The sequence below is a fragment of the Lynx canadensis genome, chromosome X (genome assembly GCF_007474595.2).
Source record: "Lynx canadensis isolate LIC74 chromosome X, mLynCan4.pri.v2, whole genome shotgun sequence".
NCBI classification, from domain to species: Eukaryota; Metazoa; Chordata; class Mammalia; order Carnivora; family Felidae; genus Lynx; species Lynx canadensis.
In genome coordinates, this window is record NC_044321.2 from 46,430,639 (window position 1) to 46,448,217 (window position 17,579).

Below are 17,579 nucleotides of genomic sequence, written 5' to 3' on the forward strand. Positions count from 1 at the left end.
GAAACTGCAGAATTAAGAATGTAAATTAAAATCCCTTGAGAAACCACAAAAAAAAAACACTGAAAAGGGACACAAGAAATTTTTGGGGTTTGGTGAAATGTTAAGCATCTTGATTGTGGCATATATCTATTAAGTCATTGAATTGTATGCTATAAATATATGCAGTTTATTGTTCATAAATTATACCTGAATAAAGTTGTTTAAAAGTGGAAACATCCATAGCTAACATTACACTTAATGGTGAAAGATTCAAATCTTTCCCACTAAGATCAGGAATCATACAAGGATGTCCTCTCTCACTACTTCTATTCCATATGGCACTGGAAGTTCTAGAAAGAGCAATCAGGAAGAAAAAGAAATAAAAGTCTTTCAAATTAAAAAAGGAAAAATTACAAAAGCACAAAGCAACCAAAGAAAACATAAATTGGATTTATCAAATTAAAAAGTTTTAAGCTGCAAAGCACAGTATCAAGAAGTGAAAAGAGAACACACCGAATGGGAGAAAATACTGGCAAGTTGCAAATCTGATAAGGGTCCAGCATCCAGAATATATAAAGAACACTTAAAACTCAACAATTAAAAGACAAAAAGAACCTTAATTTAAAAATGGGCAAAGGACTGGAGCGCCTGAGGGGCTCAGTTGGTTGAGCGTCCGACTTTGGCTCAGGTCATGATCTCATGGTTTGTGAGTTCGAGCCCTGTGTTGGGCTCTGTGCTGACAGCTCAGAGCCTGGAGGCTGCTTCAGATTCTGTGTCTCCCTCTGTCTGCCCCTCCACCACTTGCACTCTGTCTCTCGCATTGTCTCAAAAATAAATAAACATTAAAAAACATTTTTTTAAATGGGCAAAGGACTTGAATAGATATTTCTCCAAAGAAGAAAAAAAGAAGATACACAAAGAGTCCACAAGCATTTGAAAAGATTCTCAACATCATTAGCCTTTAAGGAAATGCAAACCACTTCACATCCGTTAAGATGCTACAATCAAAAAGACAACAAGTGTTGAGAAGGATATGAAGAAATTGAAATCCTTATACCTTGCTGGTAGGAATGTAAAATGGTACACATGCTTTGGAAAATTTGGCAGTTCCCCAAAAAGTTAAACATGGCGTTACCATATGGCTCAGCAATTTCACTCCTGAGTATATTACCAGAGAAATGAATGTTCACACAAAAACTTGTACACAAATGCTCATACTAGCATTATTCACAACAAAAAAGTAAAAACAACCCAAATGTCCAACAACTGATGGAGGCGTAAACAAAATATGTCTATACAATGGAATATTATTTGGCTGTAAGAAGGAATGAAATACTGATGCATGCTACCCCATGGATAAACCCTGAAAACATTATCATAAGTGAAAGAAGCCAGACCCATAAAGGCATATATAGCATGATTCCATTTATATGAAATGTCTAGAATAAGCAACTAAATAGATATTGGATAAGTGAATGGCAGGGGCAGGGGAGGTGGGGGTAAAGAATAATGACTGCTAATAGATAGGGCGTTTCTTTTAGGGTGACAAGAATATCCTGGAATTAGTTAGTGGTGATGGTTGCACAACCTTGTGAATACACTAAAAATCATAGAATTGTACAGTTTAAAAGGGTGAATTTTATGGTGTATGAATTATATCTCAATAAAAGAATGCCTAGATAAAGTTGATAGAAATTGCTAAAACATAGGAAGAGTATTTAGCTAAAAAAAATAGTAAAATTAAAACTGGATTCTAAAAAAATTTTTTTTTACCCAAAGAAGTTTGGCCAGGAGAAATAAAAAAAAAACAGAGGGGTAAAGAGAAAAAATAGTAAAATGGTATATGTAAATTTAGCCATATTAGTCATATGTCATATCACCATTTCAACAGATGCAGAAAAAAAGCATTTGACAAAATTCAACATCCACTCAGGATAAAATATTTTTAGTGAATTGAGAATATAGAGAAATTCTTCATCTGATAAAGGTCATCTAGAAAACCCTATATCTAACAGCATACTTAGTGGTGAAATATCAAGCACTTTCTCCCTTACATCAGGGAACAAGGAAAAATGTCCAGTATCTTTTTTGCTATTTAACATTGTACTAGAGGTTGAGGCCAGTGCAATAAGGCAAAAACAGAAATAAAAAACATAAAGATTAGAAGGGAAGACATAAAACTGTCTGCATTTGATTATTTACATTGAAAATCTCAAGGAATCAATGAAAGAACAAGAACTAATAAATTGAACTTCATAAAGACACAGAGTACAAGGACAAAAAACAATTTTTTTTAAATATGAAATTTATTGTCAAATTGGTTTCCATACAACACCCAGTGCTCATCCCAAAAGGTGAAAAAAACAATTTTACTTTATATACAAATGGCAAACAATTGGAAAATGTAATTTAAAAAGTAATTCCATTTTTAGTATCATCAAAACATAAATTAGGAATAAGCTTATCCAAAGGTGAGTTCCCACTACCACCACACACATACAAATGATGTGCCACAACCCCCATACTACAAAACATTGCTGAGAAATGATAGAAGATATAAATAAATGAAGAAATATGCCATTCTCCTGGGTTGGAAGATTCAATATTGTTATGGCATATCTCCTCAAATTGATCTACAGATCTGAAACAATCCCTACTAAAATTCCACCATTTTTTGGTAGAAATTGTCCATCTAATTCTAAGATTTATATGGAAATGCAAAGGACCTAGAATATCCAAAGAAATCTTGAAAATGCAAACAAAGTAGAAAGAATTGTATTATCTAACTTCAAGATATATTATAAATCAACAGTAATCAAGACAGTGTGGTGCTGGCAAATGGATGGACAACTAGATCAATGCAACAGGATACATTGCCCAGAAACAGATTCATATTTATAAGTTTATTTTACTTTGGACAAGATGCTAAACAATCCAATGGGAAAACAAAATCTTTTCAACAGCTTAAACAGTGGGTTATTCATATGGGGAAAAGAAAGAACTTTGACCTCCTACTTCACACCACTCATAAAATTAATGTAGGATGGACTACAGACCTCAACATAAAACCTAAAACCATAAAACAGGGAGTATTTTTGTAACTTGGGTGTAGGCAAAGGTTTCTGAGGCCACAGAAAAAAGTAACCACAACAGAAAGTTCTGATGAATTAGACTTCATCAAGGTTAAATACTCTGTTTCATCAACTTCATCAAGACTAAATACTCTGTTTCGTCAAATGAAATCATTACAAAAATTAATGAGCAATCCACCGATTGGAGAATAGATCTGTAAAACATATACTTGCTAAAAGACTAGTATTATCCAGAATATATAAGAACTTGTACAAGCCAACAATGTAAGGCAAACTACAATGGGCAAAGTAAAATGGGCAAATGCCTTGAACAGACACTTCACAAAGAAAAATACACAAAGGCCAATAAATACATGAAAAGGTGCTCAACAACACAGACATCAGGGAAATGCAAATTAAAACTACAAGATACCACTACACACCCACCAGAATAGCTAAAATTAGTGTTAGTGAGGGTGTGACACTCATATATTGCTGATGTTACTGTAAAATAGTGCCAATGTGGAAAAAAGGTAAATACCTATCCCATGGCCCAGCAATTCTACTCCTAGGTATTATTCAGGAGAAATAAAAACATATGTTAACAAAAAGACTTATACAAGAATATTCACAGCAGTTTTATTATTAATAACCCCAAACTAGAAACCACTCAGGTACTCATGAATAGTAAAATGGACAGATTTGGTATATTCATACAATATAATATTACTCTGCAGTAAAAAGAAATTATTGATACACACAATATGGATCAATCTCAAAAATCTACTGAGAGAAGCCTTATACAAGAGTACACACTGTATGATTCCAATTATATGAAGATCTAGAACAGGATAAACTAAGGTGAAAAAACTCAACAACAGTCAACTCTGGTGGGGTGTGGGGAGTATTGACTGGGAAGAGTCATGAGGGAGCTTTCTGAAGTAATGGCAGTATTCTGTATTGGGTGGACAAGCTACAGCCTGCAGGCCAAAGCTGGAACACCATCTATTTGTGAATAGTTATATTGAAATACAGCCATGTCCATTTTTTTTATATATTGTCTATGGCCATTTTCATGCATGTAATAGCAGAGCTGAGTCGCTGTAACAGAGACTCTATAGCCCACAACGACTAAAATAGTTACTACCTATACCTTTACAGAAAATGTTTGCCAACACCTGGTCTATATTTTGATAATTGGTTGCGTAACACAAGTGTAAGCATTTGTCAAATCTCATTGAATTATAATCTATGCATTTTACTGCATACAAATATAAACTAAAAAAATTAACGCTTAGTTCTAGCCAATGATATGAATGCTGAAGTATTTATGAAGTATACTGATGTCAACAACTTTAATTTTGAAATGTGACAGAAAAACGAGATGGATTGATAAGTGAATAAAGGGATGGATATGTAATTGAGCAAATACAACAGAAGTTAGCTATAGAATCTAGTTGGTAGGTTATATGGATGTTCACTTTATGATTTTTCAACTTTTATGTTATCTTTGAAATTTTTCTTAATAAAATGTTGAGGAATTTTTTTTAATTAGGTAAGGAAAGTATACAGCACACACCTACAGAAACGAATATTCCATTCCAAAATACTTCATGAAGAACTTTATTCTAAAGAAATAACCCCAGGGGCTCCTGGGTGGCTCAGTCAGTTAAGCGTCTGACTCCAGCTCAGGTCATGATCTCGTAGTTTGTGGGTTTGAGTCTTGCATCAGGCTCTGTGCTGACAGTTCAGAGCCTGGAGCCTGCTTTGGATTCTGTGTTTCCCTCTCTCTCTGCTCCTACCCTGTTCACGCTCTCTTTCTCTCTCAAAATAAATAAACATTAAAAGAATTTTTTTAAAGAAATAACCTCAGAATAGCATGCTTTGTCTGAAGAACCATCAACTGCAAAGATCTTTATTAATCCTTGATTGTTTCTGTTAGGAGTCAGCTTGCACACACTGGAATTCACTATAATTTATACCCTTGAGGAAGAGGGAATTTTATAAAATACACAGTACTTGAGATAATAGCTGTTTGGAATACTAATATACCATCAATAGAAAATTCCTACAGGACAGTACACCTTTTATCTAAGGACCTCAAGGCATTTTATTAGCCAAACTCAATAAATTCAGAGTCTTCAGAGTTATCTAAAGCAGAACAAAACAGCCACACACACACATACACACACAAAAACAAGAAAATACTAGATTGTCAATTTCTTTCTATAAATAATTCAATCAATCCCCTGAGTTAACTAAATCTCAATGAAGTCATCATGTCCGTCTTCTCCAATTCTGGCAGGGAGGATACTATCTTACAAAGAGGCTGGCTGGTGGGTGTAATGATTAAGGGCACAGCCTTTGCAGCCAAATAGTTTGGGTTCAAATCCTGACCTTCCTGTAACCTCTGTGAACCTCAGTTTCCTCACCTATAAAACAGGAGTAATGATAGCTACAATTCATACAGTTGTGAGAATAGTACTTGTAAAATCATTAAGACAGTATTTGGCACCTGGGAATCACTTAATAGTGTCCATTACTATCATCTCATAAAGGCAAATGCTGTATTATAAATGTAGAGTAATAAGATAATCACTGGCTCCTAACATTTTAGAATTAACTGGCCTCCTTGCTGTTCTTCAAACATGCCAGACACTCTCCTTCTCCAGGGCCTTTCACTGCTTATTCCCTCTGCCTCAAATGTGCACTGTGGGCTACATCACCTCCTTCAAATGTTTGCTCAAATGTCAATGAGGCCTACCCTGATCACTACCTTATTTAAAATTACAACCCACTTTCCTCCTTACCCTGCTCCACATTTCCCCCAGTCTCCTGGGACCATATTATAAATTTACTTTTTATTAAGGTTATTAACAGAGTCTCTCTGCATTAGGAAACAAAAGTCAATGCCAGAAGGGATTTTTGTGTTTTATTCACTGATACATCCCAAGTAGGTGCTCAAATATTTTTTTTGTTATCATCATCTGGTTTAACCCCTCCAACTTTAGAGATGAGGAAACCCCAGAGACTTGAGTCAAGGCCACGCACTGAATAAGGAAAAGACCCAGGAATGGGGACTGTGACTCCCTGTACAATGCCATTTCTACCTAGCTCACTATCTCCCTGACCCTTGAACATCACAGAAAAATCACAATCATCTATATTTTTCCTCCAGGAGGATTTACCTTTGGAATTTCTTGGCTTTGCAAATGCTGCTGTGTCTATAACATAGAAATGCTCTAAAAGACAGTGGAAGCCTGCACTGGAATACTAAGTGTTGATGAGCAGAAGAAGGTGGCTGATTTGAAAGAAATACCCCAGAGCTTTGACAGAGGGTCTGCTGTTGTAATTGTGTTTCTGCTGACCGAAAAACAAGTGTTGAGCCAGAAGATGTTGCCACTGTGGCTGGACAGCGGACTGCTGCTGAATGCATGCTGGCTGGTGCTACACTAGGGTTTTCTTCAGGGGAAATGTTTGCTAATGCTGAAGCACTTGAGTCTGCTTTAAGGGCTGCATTATGTATTTTTCCATTGCCACTGGTTGCAAGTTTTCTTGCAAAGGAGATATAATCCGTACCATATCCATACCTTCAACATACCTGGTAATGTCTGAACTTGGTTAGGTGCCTGTGAATGAGGTAAACACTGCTGGAAAGCAGCATGGTGGCTACCCAAAGACTGCTGTTGATTTACAAGACCTTCTTTAGTAGACAACTGATGGCTTTTCTGTGCTTCTCTATAAGATGAATGAGTCATGTGCAGATGCTGAATGAAAACTGAATGAGAAACCTGGCTTGGTGTTAGATATGATCGTGAATGGCACAAAAACAGACACACAGACCAATGGAATAGAATAGAAACCCCAGAACTAGACCCACAAACGTATGGCCAACTCATCTTTGACAAAGCAGGAAAGAACATCCAATGGAAAAAAGACAGTCTCTTTAACAAATGGTGCTGGGAGAACTGGACAGCAGCATGCAGAAGGATGAAACTAGACCACTTTCTCACACCATTCACAAAAATAAACTCAAAATGGATAAAGGACCTGAATGTGAGACAGGAAACCATCAGAACCTTAGGGGAGAAAGCAGGAAAAGACCTCTCTGACCTCAGCCGTAGCAATCTCTTACTCGACACATCCCCAAAGGCAAGGGAATTAAAAGCAAAAGTGAATTACTGGGACCTTATGAAGATAAAAAGCTTCTGCACAGCAAAGGAAACAACCAACAAAACTAAAAGGCAACCAACGGAATGGGAAAAGATATTTGCAAATGACATATCGGACAAAGGGCTAGTATCTAAAATCTACAAAGAGCTCACCAAACTCCACACCCGAAAAACAAATAACCCAGTGAAGAAATGGGCAGAAAACATGAATAGACACTTCTCTAAAGAAGACATCCAGATGGCCAACAGGCACATGAAAAGATGTTCAGCGTCGCTCCTTATCAGGGAAATACAAATCAAAACCACACTCAGGTATCACCTCACGCCAGTCAGAGTGGCCAAAATGAACAAATCAGGAGACTATAGATGCTGGAGAGGATGTGGAGAAACGGGAACCCTCTTGCACTGTTGGTGGGAATGCAAATTGGTGCAGCCGCTCTGGAAAGCAGTGTGGACGTTCCTCAGAAAATTAAAAATAGACCTACCCTATGACCCAGCAATAGCACTGCTAGGAATTTATCCAAGGGATACAGGAGTACTGATGCATAGGGGCACTTGTACCCCAATGTTCATAGCAGCACTCTCAACAATAGCCAAATTATGGAAAGAGCCTAAATGTCCATCAACTGATGAATGGATAAAGAAATTGTGGTATATATACACAATGGAGTACTACGTGGCAATGAGAAAAAATGAAATATGGCCCTTTGTAGCAACGTGGATGGAACTGGAGAGTGTAATGCTAAGTGAAATAAGCCATACAGAGAAAGACAGATACCATATGGTTTCACTCTTATGTGGATCCTGAGAAACTTAACAGGAACCCATGGGGGAGGGGAAGGAAAAAAAAAAAAAAAGAGGTTAGAGTGGGAGAGAGCCAAAGCATAAGAGACTGTTAAAAACTGAGAACAAACTGAGGGTTGATGGGGGGTGGGAGAGAGGGGAGGGTGGGTGATGGGTATTGAGGAGGGCACCTTTTGGGATGAGCACTGGGTGTTGTATGGAAACCAATTTGTCAATAAATTTCATAAAAAAAAAAAAAAAGATATGATCGTGAAAACTGTGTAGATAAAGTGGAGGGGGGGGCTGGATCTGGGCCTGTGAGGAGGCCTGTTGAATGAAGGACATCTGCGCAGGATGCCGAAGTTGTCCTTCCATGGCCCTCTGACATGTAATGCTAATTGAGTGGGTTTTTAGCTGCTGGTGTCTAAAACCAACATCTGCTTGTGATGCAGCTGCTGAGTACTGGACATTAAGATTAATGTTAAAAATGTCTTTTGCTCCAACTTTGAAGAATTACCACCTTAGGGTTGTGTTAAATAGATCTGTTCATCAGAAGTCTGTACTACATAAGGTGGTATGGAGTGTAACTTCTGATCTGCAGCGTTTGCAATATGTATGTGCTTGTTATCGGTAGGGTTTACTGTGTATACTTGCTGAGTTATGTAGGTTGCCTGTTCAGCTGTCTAGATGGTGTAAGCAGTTTGTGCTGAATAATGGGCATGCTCAAGTGGCAGTGCCCAGTAAGCAAACTGTTCTATAGATTGCACAGAATAAGCTGCTTGGATCATATATGCTGGCTGGTCTGGAAAAGCTGACAAAACCTGAGGTTGCACTGGAAAAGCAAGATGCCCTTAGGCTGGAGCCAAATAAGAGGCCTGTACCACAGACAGGAATGGATAAGAAGTCTGCACAGAATGAGGTGACTGTGAGCCTGGTAGTTGTACAGTACAAAGAAGATATTCTGGGGCTGGCAGTGAATAAACACACTGTGCTGTAGCCTGGATTGGGTAAATTGGCTATGATGGCTAAAAAGCTTGTTCTGGGGATGTATCACAAATGGCAGCTGCCCAGGAGCCTTCACTGGGAAGGATGGCAGTTCTGCAGGTGGCCCTGGAAAAGTGTGTTGAATAGAGTAAGAGGGTCATTGCAGGGACTGAATCACACTTTTAATATCACCTTTTCACTGCTGCTGACTTGCATGAGCTTCAGACACTCTCAGAATACAATCCCACTGCACAATTTTTTGTAGTGATGCCATAATCTTAGGTTGTAAAATTAATGGCTGCTGCTGACTAGAGGCTTGGAAACAAGGTTTCTTCAAATACACAGTCTGGCTTTGTGGCACTGAAGAACCTAGAGTCTCCTAGACTCCTGATGTACTACGGGGTATGGGTGGGGTACTAAATATATCTTTTGTGAAGGCTAATTGGCCCCTGAATGCCCCCCAGTGGAATTAGAAGGGAGCTGAACTGTACCAGCAGCCTTCTGTGCACTGCTCATGTATTGTGCAGAATTATTTGACAAAGCTTGAGAACAGTTAACCAATAATAAACTAGAATTCTGGGGGTGCCTGGGTGATTCAGTTGGTTAAGCATCCGACTCTTGATTTCAGCTCAGGTCATGATCTCAGAGTTGTGAGATTGAGCCCCACATCGGGCTCCATACTGGGCATGGAACCTGCTTGGGATTCTCTCTCTCCCCCACCCTTTCTTTCTCTCTCCCTCTGCCCCCCCCCCACATGCATGTGCTCTCTCTCTCTCTCTCAAAAAAAAAAAAAACAAAGAAAGAAAGAAAAGAAGTTAGAAGTCATTAGAATCTGGTGATTTGGTTAATTCCTGATTTCCATTTCTAGGGCCAGGCTCAAGTTGAAGACCAATTTTGGATGCTGGGAAATCATTCGTGAAGCAGACAATGTCTGAGGAGAAACTGCAGAAAAGACTGGTTGTGGAACTCCAGTAACTGACAAGTCTAAAGTCATATGTTGGGGTGAAGTTTGTCCATCTGTTCCAAAGTTCAGCTGCAGTTCCTGGTTGTGGTGCAAGGAAAATTCAAATTATAAATGCATATGCCATGCCCATTTTAATGGGACTCTCCCAGACAAAATGATAGATAAAATAATGCTATGTTCTAAAAAGTTCAGTAAGCTATCAAAAAGGTACTGGTATTAGTCCTATAAAAATCTTTAATACCATGAGTAAATGCTAGTTGAATACACTAAGGGATTGAGACCAGTCCTAATAATATACTGCTCGTGGCTTCTCATTTATTGCACTTGTTATATAACTCATTCAAGCCCTGGCAGAGATTCAGAGTAACTGAATCTAACACCTTCACACACTAGACACTGGAAGTTCCAAGAAAAAGCTCAAAAGGATTTCAATATCATAGCTAAAATGAACATAGAAGCTCTCCAAAGAGGAGAGAGAATTGGCTGAATAAATATAGGTTGGATGCAATAATTCCTAGAACTTGAACCACCACATTCATAAAAAGACACCAACAAAGTGCTTGCTTATGTAGCTTCTATATATGGGGGGGAGTCTAAAAAATAGCATGTATGTGATATACAGATGTATATAAACAAAATTATATATGTATAATAGGAAAAAAGACAAATCTAGAGGCTCTATCGACAAATATAAACAAAAAGTTGTCTCTAGCTGGAGAAATAACAGGTGATTTTCATGGTCTTCTTTATAACTTCATAGGCTTTATTTTTAAATAGGTAAATAATACTCTTACACTAATTTTTGAAACTTAAAAAATTTTTGGAGCACATTTTAAAATACACATATCTGCATACTTATGTGGTTGAACCTAAGATAATTTAAGCATCCTTTCAACACACTTGGCATGAAAGTCTAAGAAAGAGGCAAATCAAACCACAAGAGCTCAATTATGAATATGTACCATGTTATCACCAAACACTAGCCAAATACAATGCACTGTCAACTCTATCAGATTAAATTTACCCCCAGCAGGTTTTAAATACATCAGGCATTTGTCAAGTATGTGTATGCTTTCTCCTACAAGACTGTGAACTCCTTGAGGGTATGGACCATATTTTATTTTATCTTACATACATAGAAATGGTAGTCATTAAAAACTGTTTGATGAACTGTGACTTACTATATATCAATCTCTTAAAAGAAACAGATGCACCAGCTGCTAACTGAATCATATACAGAGAATGCCTAGGAGCTCAGACCATCTCATTCCCAAAGACAAAAGGCACACGTAGGAGTTGGTGAGGTTGAGAAAAGAAAATGCAGTGATGGCAAAAAAAAAAAAAAAAAAAAAAGCTGAACCATGTGTCCAGAGTTCATAACCTAGGGAACCAGAATAGTCAATATATGAACTCTTACAAACACTGTTTACTCCTTGTCAGAAATGAATAATGCTAAGTTTGAGAGTCAAAAAGACACACTTATTTCTCCTACAGAAATAAACATGAATCAAAAAAAGCCAAGATCTAATAAACTGTCAGTATCCAAAATACATAAACATCTTATACAACTCAACACCAAAACACACAAATAATCCAATTGAAAATGGGCAGAAGACATGAACAGATATTTCTCCAAAGAAGACATACGGATGGCCAACAGACACATGAAAAGATGATTAACATCACTCATCATCAGGGAAATGCAAATCAAAACTACAATGAGATATCACTTCATACCTGTCAGAATGGCTAAAACCAAAAACACATAAAACAAGTGTTGGCAAGGATGTGGAGAAAAAGGAACCCCCTTGCACTGTTGATGAGGATACAAACTGGTGCAGCCACTCTGGAAAACAATATGGAGCTTCCTCAAAAAATTAAAAATAGGACTATCATATGATCCAGCAATTCCACTACTGGGTATTTCCCCCCTAAAGATTACAAAAAACACTAATTCAAAAAGATATATGCACTCTGATGTTTATAGCGAAACTAATTACAACAGCAAAATTATGGAAGCAACCCAAGTGTCCATCAATAGATGAATGGATAAAGATGTAGTATGTATGTGTGTGTGTGTGTGTGTGTGTGTGTGTGTATAAACACAATGGAATATTATTTGGCCATAATAAAGAACGAAATCTTGCTGTTTACAACAACATGGATGGATCTAGAGGGTATAATACTAAGTGATACAAGTCAGTCAGAGATAGACAAATACCATATGATTTCACTCATATGTGGAATTAAAGAAATGACATAAACAAACAAAGAAAAAAAGAGACAAACTAAGAAAACAGACTCTTAATTACAGAGAACAAACCCTTCTGGTTACCAGAAGGCAGGTGGGGGTGGGGGGGGATGGGTGAAATAGATGAAGGGTATTAAAGAGTTCACTTGTCGTGATGAGCACAGGGTGATGCATGGAAGTGTGGGATCACTATATTGTACACCTGAAATTAATATCACACTGTATGTTTAACTATACTGGAATTAAAATTTTTCAAAAAGCCAAGAATTTAGATAAAGTGCCAAAGATTTTGTCTATAAAATATTATTTCTAATTAACTACAAAAGACATCCCTCCACATTCAAACCAGGCTAGAAAAGTCCAATACAAAGAACAAACCATCATCACCAAGAGAAAGAGATCTGATTTATAAATAAATTTGTTTATCGATATATGGTGTCCTCAGTGTCTTTGCCAATAATACAACCAGTGTCTCAAGATTCTAGTTTCACAATGTTAGGCACATCCTCAGGCATAAACAACTTTTAACTTTCAGTGAGTTTTATATAATTATATTGAATTTATGAAAGAGAACCTTTGAAAGGGAGGAAATCTAGGCAGTGTTAAATACATTTAACAGAATACAGAACCTCTAAAATACACCTTACCTTTACCTGTGAGACCATCTGGACAGTTAATGGGGAAACCTGGGGTTGTGAGACAACTGGAGGTCCAAGGACATGTACAGGCAAAACAGTGGACTGACCTTGAACCAAAGGCAAAATGTGGGGCTGAGACAGCTTTGGCTGCTGTTGCAGCTGTTAAATAAGAAAAAAAATATGTTAAAGATAAACTCTCCCATTTACAGTAAATATATGGATTATATATTTAAAAATATAACAGTTCACTTTACCCCTGAAATCTGCTGGTAATGTCCTACTCGCTGCTGGGATGGATAAATCATCCCTGGAACATTTATTTCAGCCTGTGGGATGTTGGAAACCACTTGAGAACCCATCTTCTGGTCTGAGGAATAGGCCACACTGGGATGACTTGAAGTATCTGAGTGTATAGCAGATCCAGCTCCTGCCTCAGACAAATTGTCACCTATGACAAAGAAAAGAAGCAACAAGTAGAAGGAAAAACTTGAAGCACAAGGTCTAAATGACATGGGAAATAATAAGTGTTTTATATTTTCTTTTACTCTGACAACCCAAGACAACTTGAAATAAAATATGCACACTATACAATTAACCAAAAACCATCATGTAAACTCTCCATGCTGACATTGTAGTAGAACTAAAATTTTCTTAGTAAAGCAAACCTAAAAACAAAGAATCACATAAAAATCAACTCCATTTGCTGGCCATTTCATGTAAATCCCTAACTAATCTACACTTACCATTAGGATTCCAGTAAAATCTAAGGGTCATATATATTCTCATTCTCTTAGACCCTGGCTAGAAAATACTATCTTTACAGAACAATTGGTTATTACTATGAAAACACTAAAAAAAGAAAAGAAAATACTATGTCCTTCTAGAGAAGAGAATGTATTATAGCAGAAAAATTAAAGGAACTACAATAATTTTATACTTGAGTCTAAAAACAAAGGATCTTAAAGTCTAGAAAATTCCTCCTTAAAAAATAAATTTTCCCTTTAGTTCCAAATATTCTTTATTTAAGGATTTACATTAGACCTTTAAAAATGGTAAAAATATTATAGCTCTTATTCAATTAGCACTTTGGACAAGTCATGTAACAAAACAGTTTCTTAATTTTAAAATAAGATAACTAGGCTGGCTTGTCTATTTCAGGGAGTTTGTAAAAGGACTGATGAAATGATGGATAATAGAATTCTTTGAAAAGCACAAAAGTACTATTTCAAGATAAGGGAACATAATCACACGTTTGTTTACTTTTATAAATTAGGACTACTACCTGTAACAGAGGAGCAGTGCTGCTGTGGTTTTCTTTGTAGAAACTGTTGTCGAACATGCTGATCAACTTCAGTTTCTTCACATTCAGTCCCCGTGTGCTGAGCAGGAGCATGGGACAAAGTTGTATTCTGGTGCTGAGGGAGTACATTCCCCACAGACTTGCACTGGGAATCCCTGCGTTCTTCCAAACAGCCAGCTGGTTTCTTCTCCCTTGTCTTCTTTATCAGGGTGACCCGGTCTCTAATGGACTTAGCAACAGCTTTGGAATCACTTTCATGGAAGAATCCTGACTTGACCTACAAACAAAACATAATAAGCAAACTACATCTTTAACATTTAAGATTTTTAACTTTTTTTTTTTACCAGCAGAGTTATTTTGCACTCCCAAATTGCAAATGCCATTAAATAACAGCTAATTTGTTTACATATTCTTTTTGTTTCAATTCAATATAATTGACATACTTTCAGGTGTATATCATAGTAATTAAATAATTTTTTATACAGGGGTGCCTGGGTGGCTTAGTCGGTTGAGCGTCTGACTTGGCTCAGGTCACGATCTCACAGTTTCGTGGGTTCGAGCCCTACATCCGGCTCTGTGCTGACAGCTCAGAGCCTGGAGCCTGCTTCAGATTTTGTGTCTCACTCTCTCTCTGCCCCTCCGCACCCCCCCCTCAAAAATGAATAAACATTAAAAAATTTTAAATAATTTTTTATACAACTTTATGTTGAGAGGTAGACAGGGAGACAGAGTGCATGTGAGCAGGGGAAGGGCAGAGAGAGAGGGAGAGAGGGAGAATCCCAAGCAGGCTCCACACTGTCAGTGCAGAGCCTGACATAGGGCTCAAACTCATGAACCTGTGAGATCATGAACTGAGCCAAAACCAAGAGTGGAACACTTCATTAACTGAGCCACCCAGGCGCCCCTCAATATTTTCGATGTACATCTAGGTTCTTTCTTTTTAATGTTTATTTATTTTTGAGAGAGAGAGAGAGAGAGAGAGAGAGAGAGAGAGAGAGAGAGAGAAACACGGAGCGTGAGCAGGAGAGTGGGAGAGAGACTGAGGAAGACACAGAATCAGAAGCAGGCTCCAGGCTGTCAGCATAGAGCCCGACACGGGGCTTGAACTCACAAACTGTGAGATCGTGACCTGAGCCGAAGTCAGACACCCAACTGAATGAGCTACCCAGGCCCACCTTCTATGTTCTTTCTTAGACATACATAAATGTAGAGCCTTTAATAAGCATAAGAAAAATACCACTACCAAGTATTGTTAAAAGAATTGTGGCTTTAACCAAAACAAACAAATAACTTGATGTTTCAGTACATGCAGTCTTATTACAGTTAATTTATGACTGTCATTAAGGTTTGTGAAAGATTAAAAGGTTTCTTATTCAACAATATTAAGTGCCTACAATGTGCCCAGTACTGGACTCCAGAGACATTAAAGTTATTACACTGGTCGTTTGTCCTGAATGAGCACAAAATCTGGTGGTAAGATGGTACATATTTAACTTAAAGTAAGGTAGAAAGCTTTAAGCTGCTATAAAAGCCCTAAAGGGAAAAGAGAAGAAAGCATCACAGAGGAAGGTAAACTCTGACTTGAATTAAAACAAACAAACAAAAAAGGAACTTGCTGGCTATTAAGGGAGGTGGAGATGAAGTTTAGAGATCCACACTCCAGGCAAAGGTAAATCTGCTCACAGCAAAGTACTACATCTTACCAGGTGTTAGAAGTGCGAGAGAAGTTAAGGGCTTGCTGTCTGAGAAGAGCGGGGCTGAGGAGCAGAAAGATGACTTGAGGAGGTGGCATGGCATATCATTCTCAGTCCTACAATCTGTTTTTTAAAGTATGCCTTGTGGGTCTGAAGACTCAGGAAAATTTCGTGGTAGTTGAAAGATGATTAAAATGTTAGATGGAATCCATATATTTAATTTCACTCCCTCAAAAAGCTCTAAAAAATCCCCATACTAAATGGATTTTTAAGTTATAAACCCACAAGAACAGGGAGAATAAGAGTAAAACAACAGCAACAACATTTTGGACACTCCAGAATGTGGAAAACAGATTAAGTCACCTAGAAGACCTGAAAATGGTGAACTAAAACAGATTAAGTGACCTAGAAGACCTGAAAATGTTGAACTAGGGAAAGCAGAGAATCATTATCATTTATACTGAAAAATATTCACAAGGCACAGGAACTGGCAATACCTGTTCTGGCACTGGTGTGAGAAGCACTTAAATATTTGGATCCCTGTGCCCCTTCCTCCATTCCACACCTTTGGGTGATTGATTCTCCCCTCCCCAAGAAGCCTGGAGTTTTGTTCTCTAGAGAGGGTAAAAGAGAGGATCTCTGGACTATAGAACACCAGGCACAGTTGACGGTAAAGCTACCATGTAGAAAGTAAGATTAAATGACAATATGCACACTGAATGCCATATGCAGAAACCCTCAGCCCTTTCCCCCACTTGGCTACCAAAATACCAGTAACCAGCCCCCTACCCTTCAGGAAGGACACTAAAGATGATTCTCTGGGGGAATTGGACCAATCCAAGAATACAGACCTACAAATATTGATGTCAGAGATTCCTTAATTAAAGGCCCACCGTAGAGGTGAACGTTAACAAGTCTGATAAAGCAATCACATCATCCAATGGGCTTCTAAGTTTCTGTGGAACACAAATTATGGCCCCTCAAAGATGTCCCATCCTAATCCTCAAACCTATGAATATGAGGAGAGATCAGTCCCATTATTTTGCTATGAACAGGTGACCTTAAAATAGGGACATTACCTGGGTGAGACTTTTACTAGCTGGTGACTAAGGATTCAACATGTCATTGCTGCCTTTGAAGATGGAGTGAGGACACAGGAAGGGATTGAAAAGCAGCCTCTAGGAGTGGAAAGTGACCACCACCTAACAGCCAGCAAGGAAACGGGGGCCTCTGTCTTACAACTATATAGAATTGAATTCTGCCAAAAACTCATAAGCAGATATGCCTACAGTACCTCCAGATAAGAACCCTGGCTGCTAACACCTTAATTTCAGCCTGTGAGATCCTAAGCAGAGACTACAGTGAAGCCCACTAGGACTTTTGACCTCCAGAACTGAATTAATAAATGGGTGCTGCTTTAAGTCACTAAATTTGTGGTAATTTGTTACACAGCAACAGAAAACATATATAGTCTCCTATAGTCTATTAATCATGAGCAGCGAGTCAAGAATTACCAGAAATATGAGAAAAGCCTCTAACAAGAAGACAGTATAAAACCAACAAAGGTAAAACAGCAATTTGGAGAAAAGAGACTACACAAGTAGAAAAACGTCAGAAACACTTTTTTTTACAAATGTTACAGAGAGGTGCGATAATATTGCCTCAACAAAACAAAGAACAAGATGTTTACTCTAAGGAAGGAACAGACCAAAAAATGAATAGGAACTCTTAAAATTAAAACCA

General features: G+C 37.8%; 1 protein-coding gene across 1 annotated transcript in view; it reads right to left on the reverse strand.

The window, feature by feature from the left end:
• WNK3 (WNK lysine deficient protein kinase 3) overlaps window positions 1–17,579 on the reverse strand; it is a 150,705-nt gene that overhangs the window by 94,137 nt on the left and 38,989 nt on the right. Inside the window, exons 7-9 of the mRNA XM_032592193.1 lie at window positions 14,125–14,419; window positions 13,097–13,290; window positions 12,852–13,001 (exon numbers count right to left, since the gene is read on the reverse strand). Of these exons, the coding sequence (XP_032448084.1) occupies window positions 12,852–13,001; window positions 13,097–13,290; window positions 14,125–14,419 (639 nt within the window). The remainder of the gene's footprint in view (window positions 1–12,851; window positions 13,002–13,096; window positions 13,291–14,124; window positions 14,420–17,579) is intronic.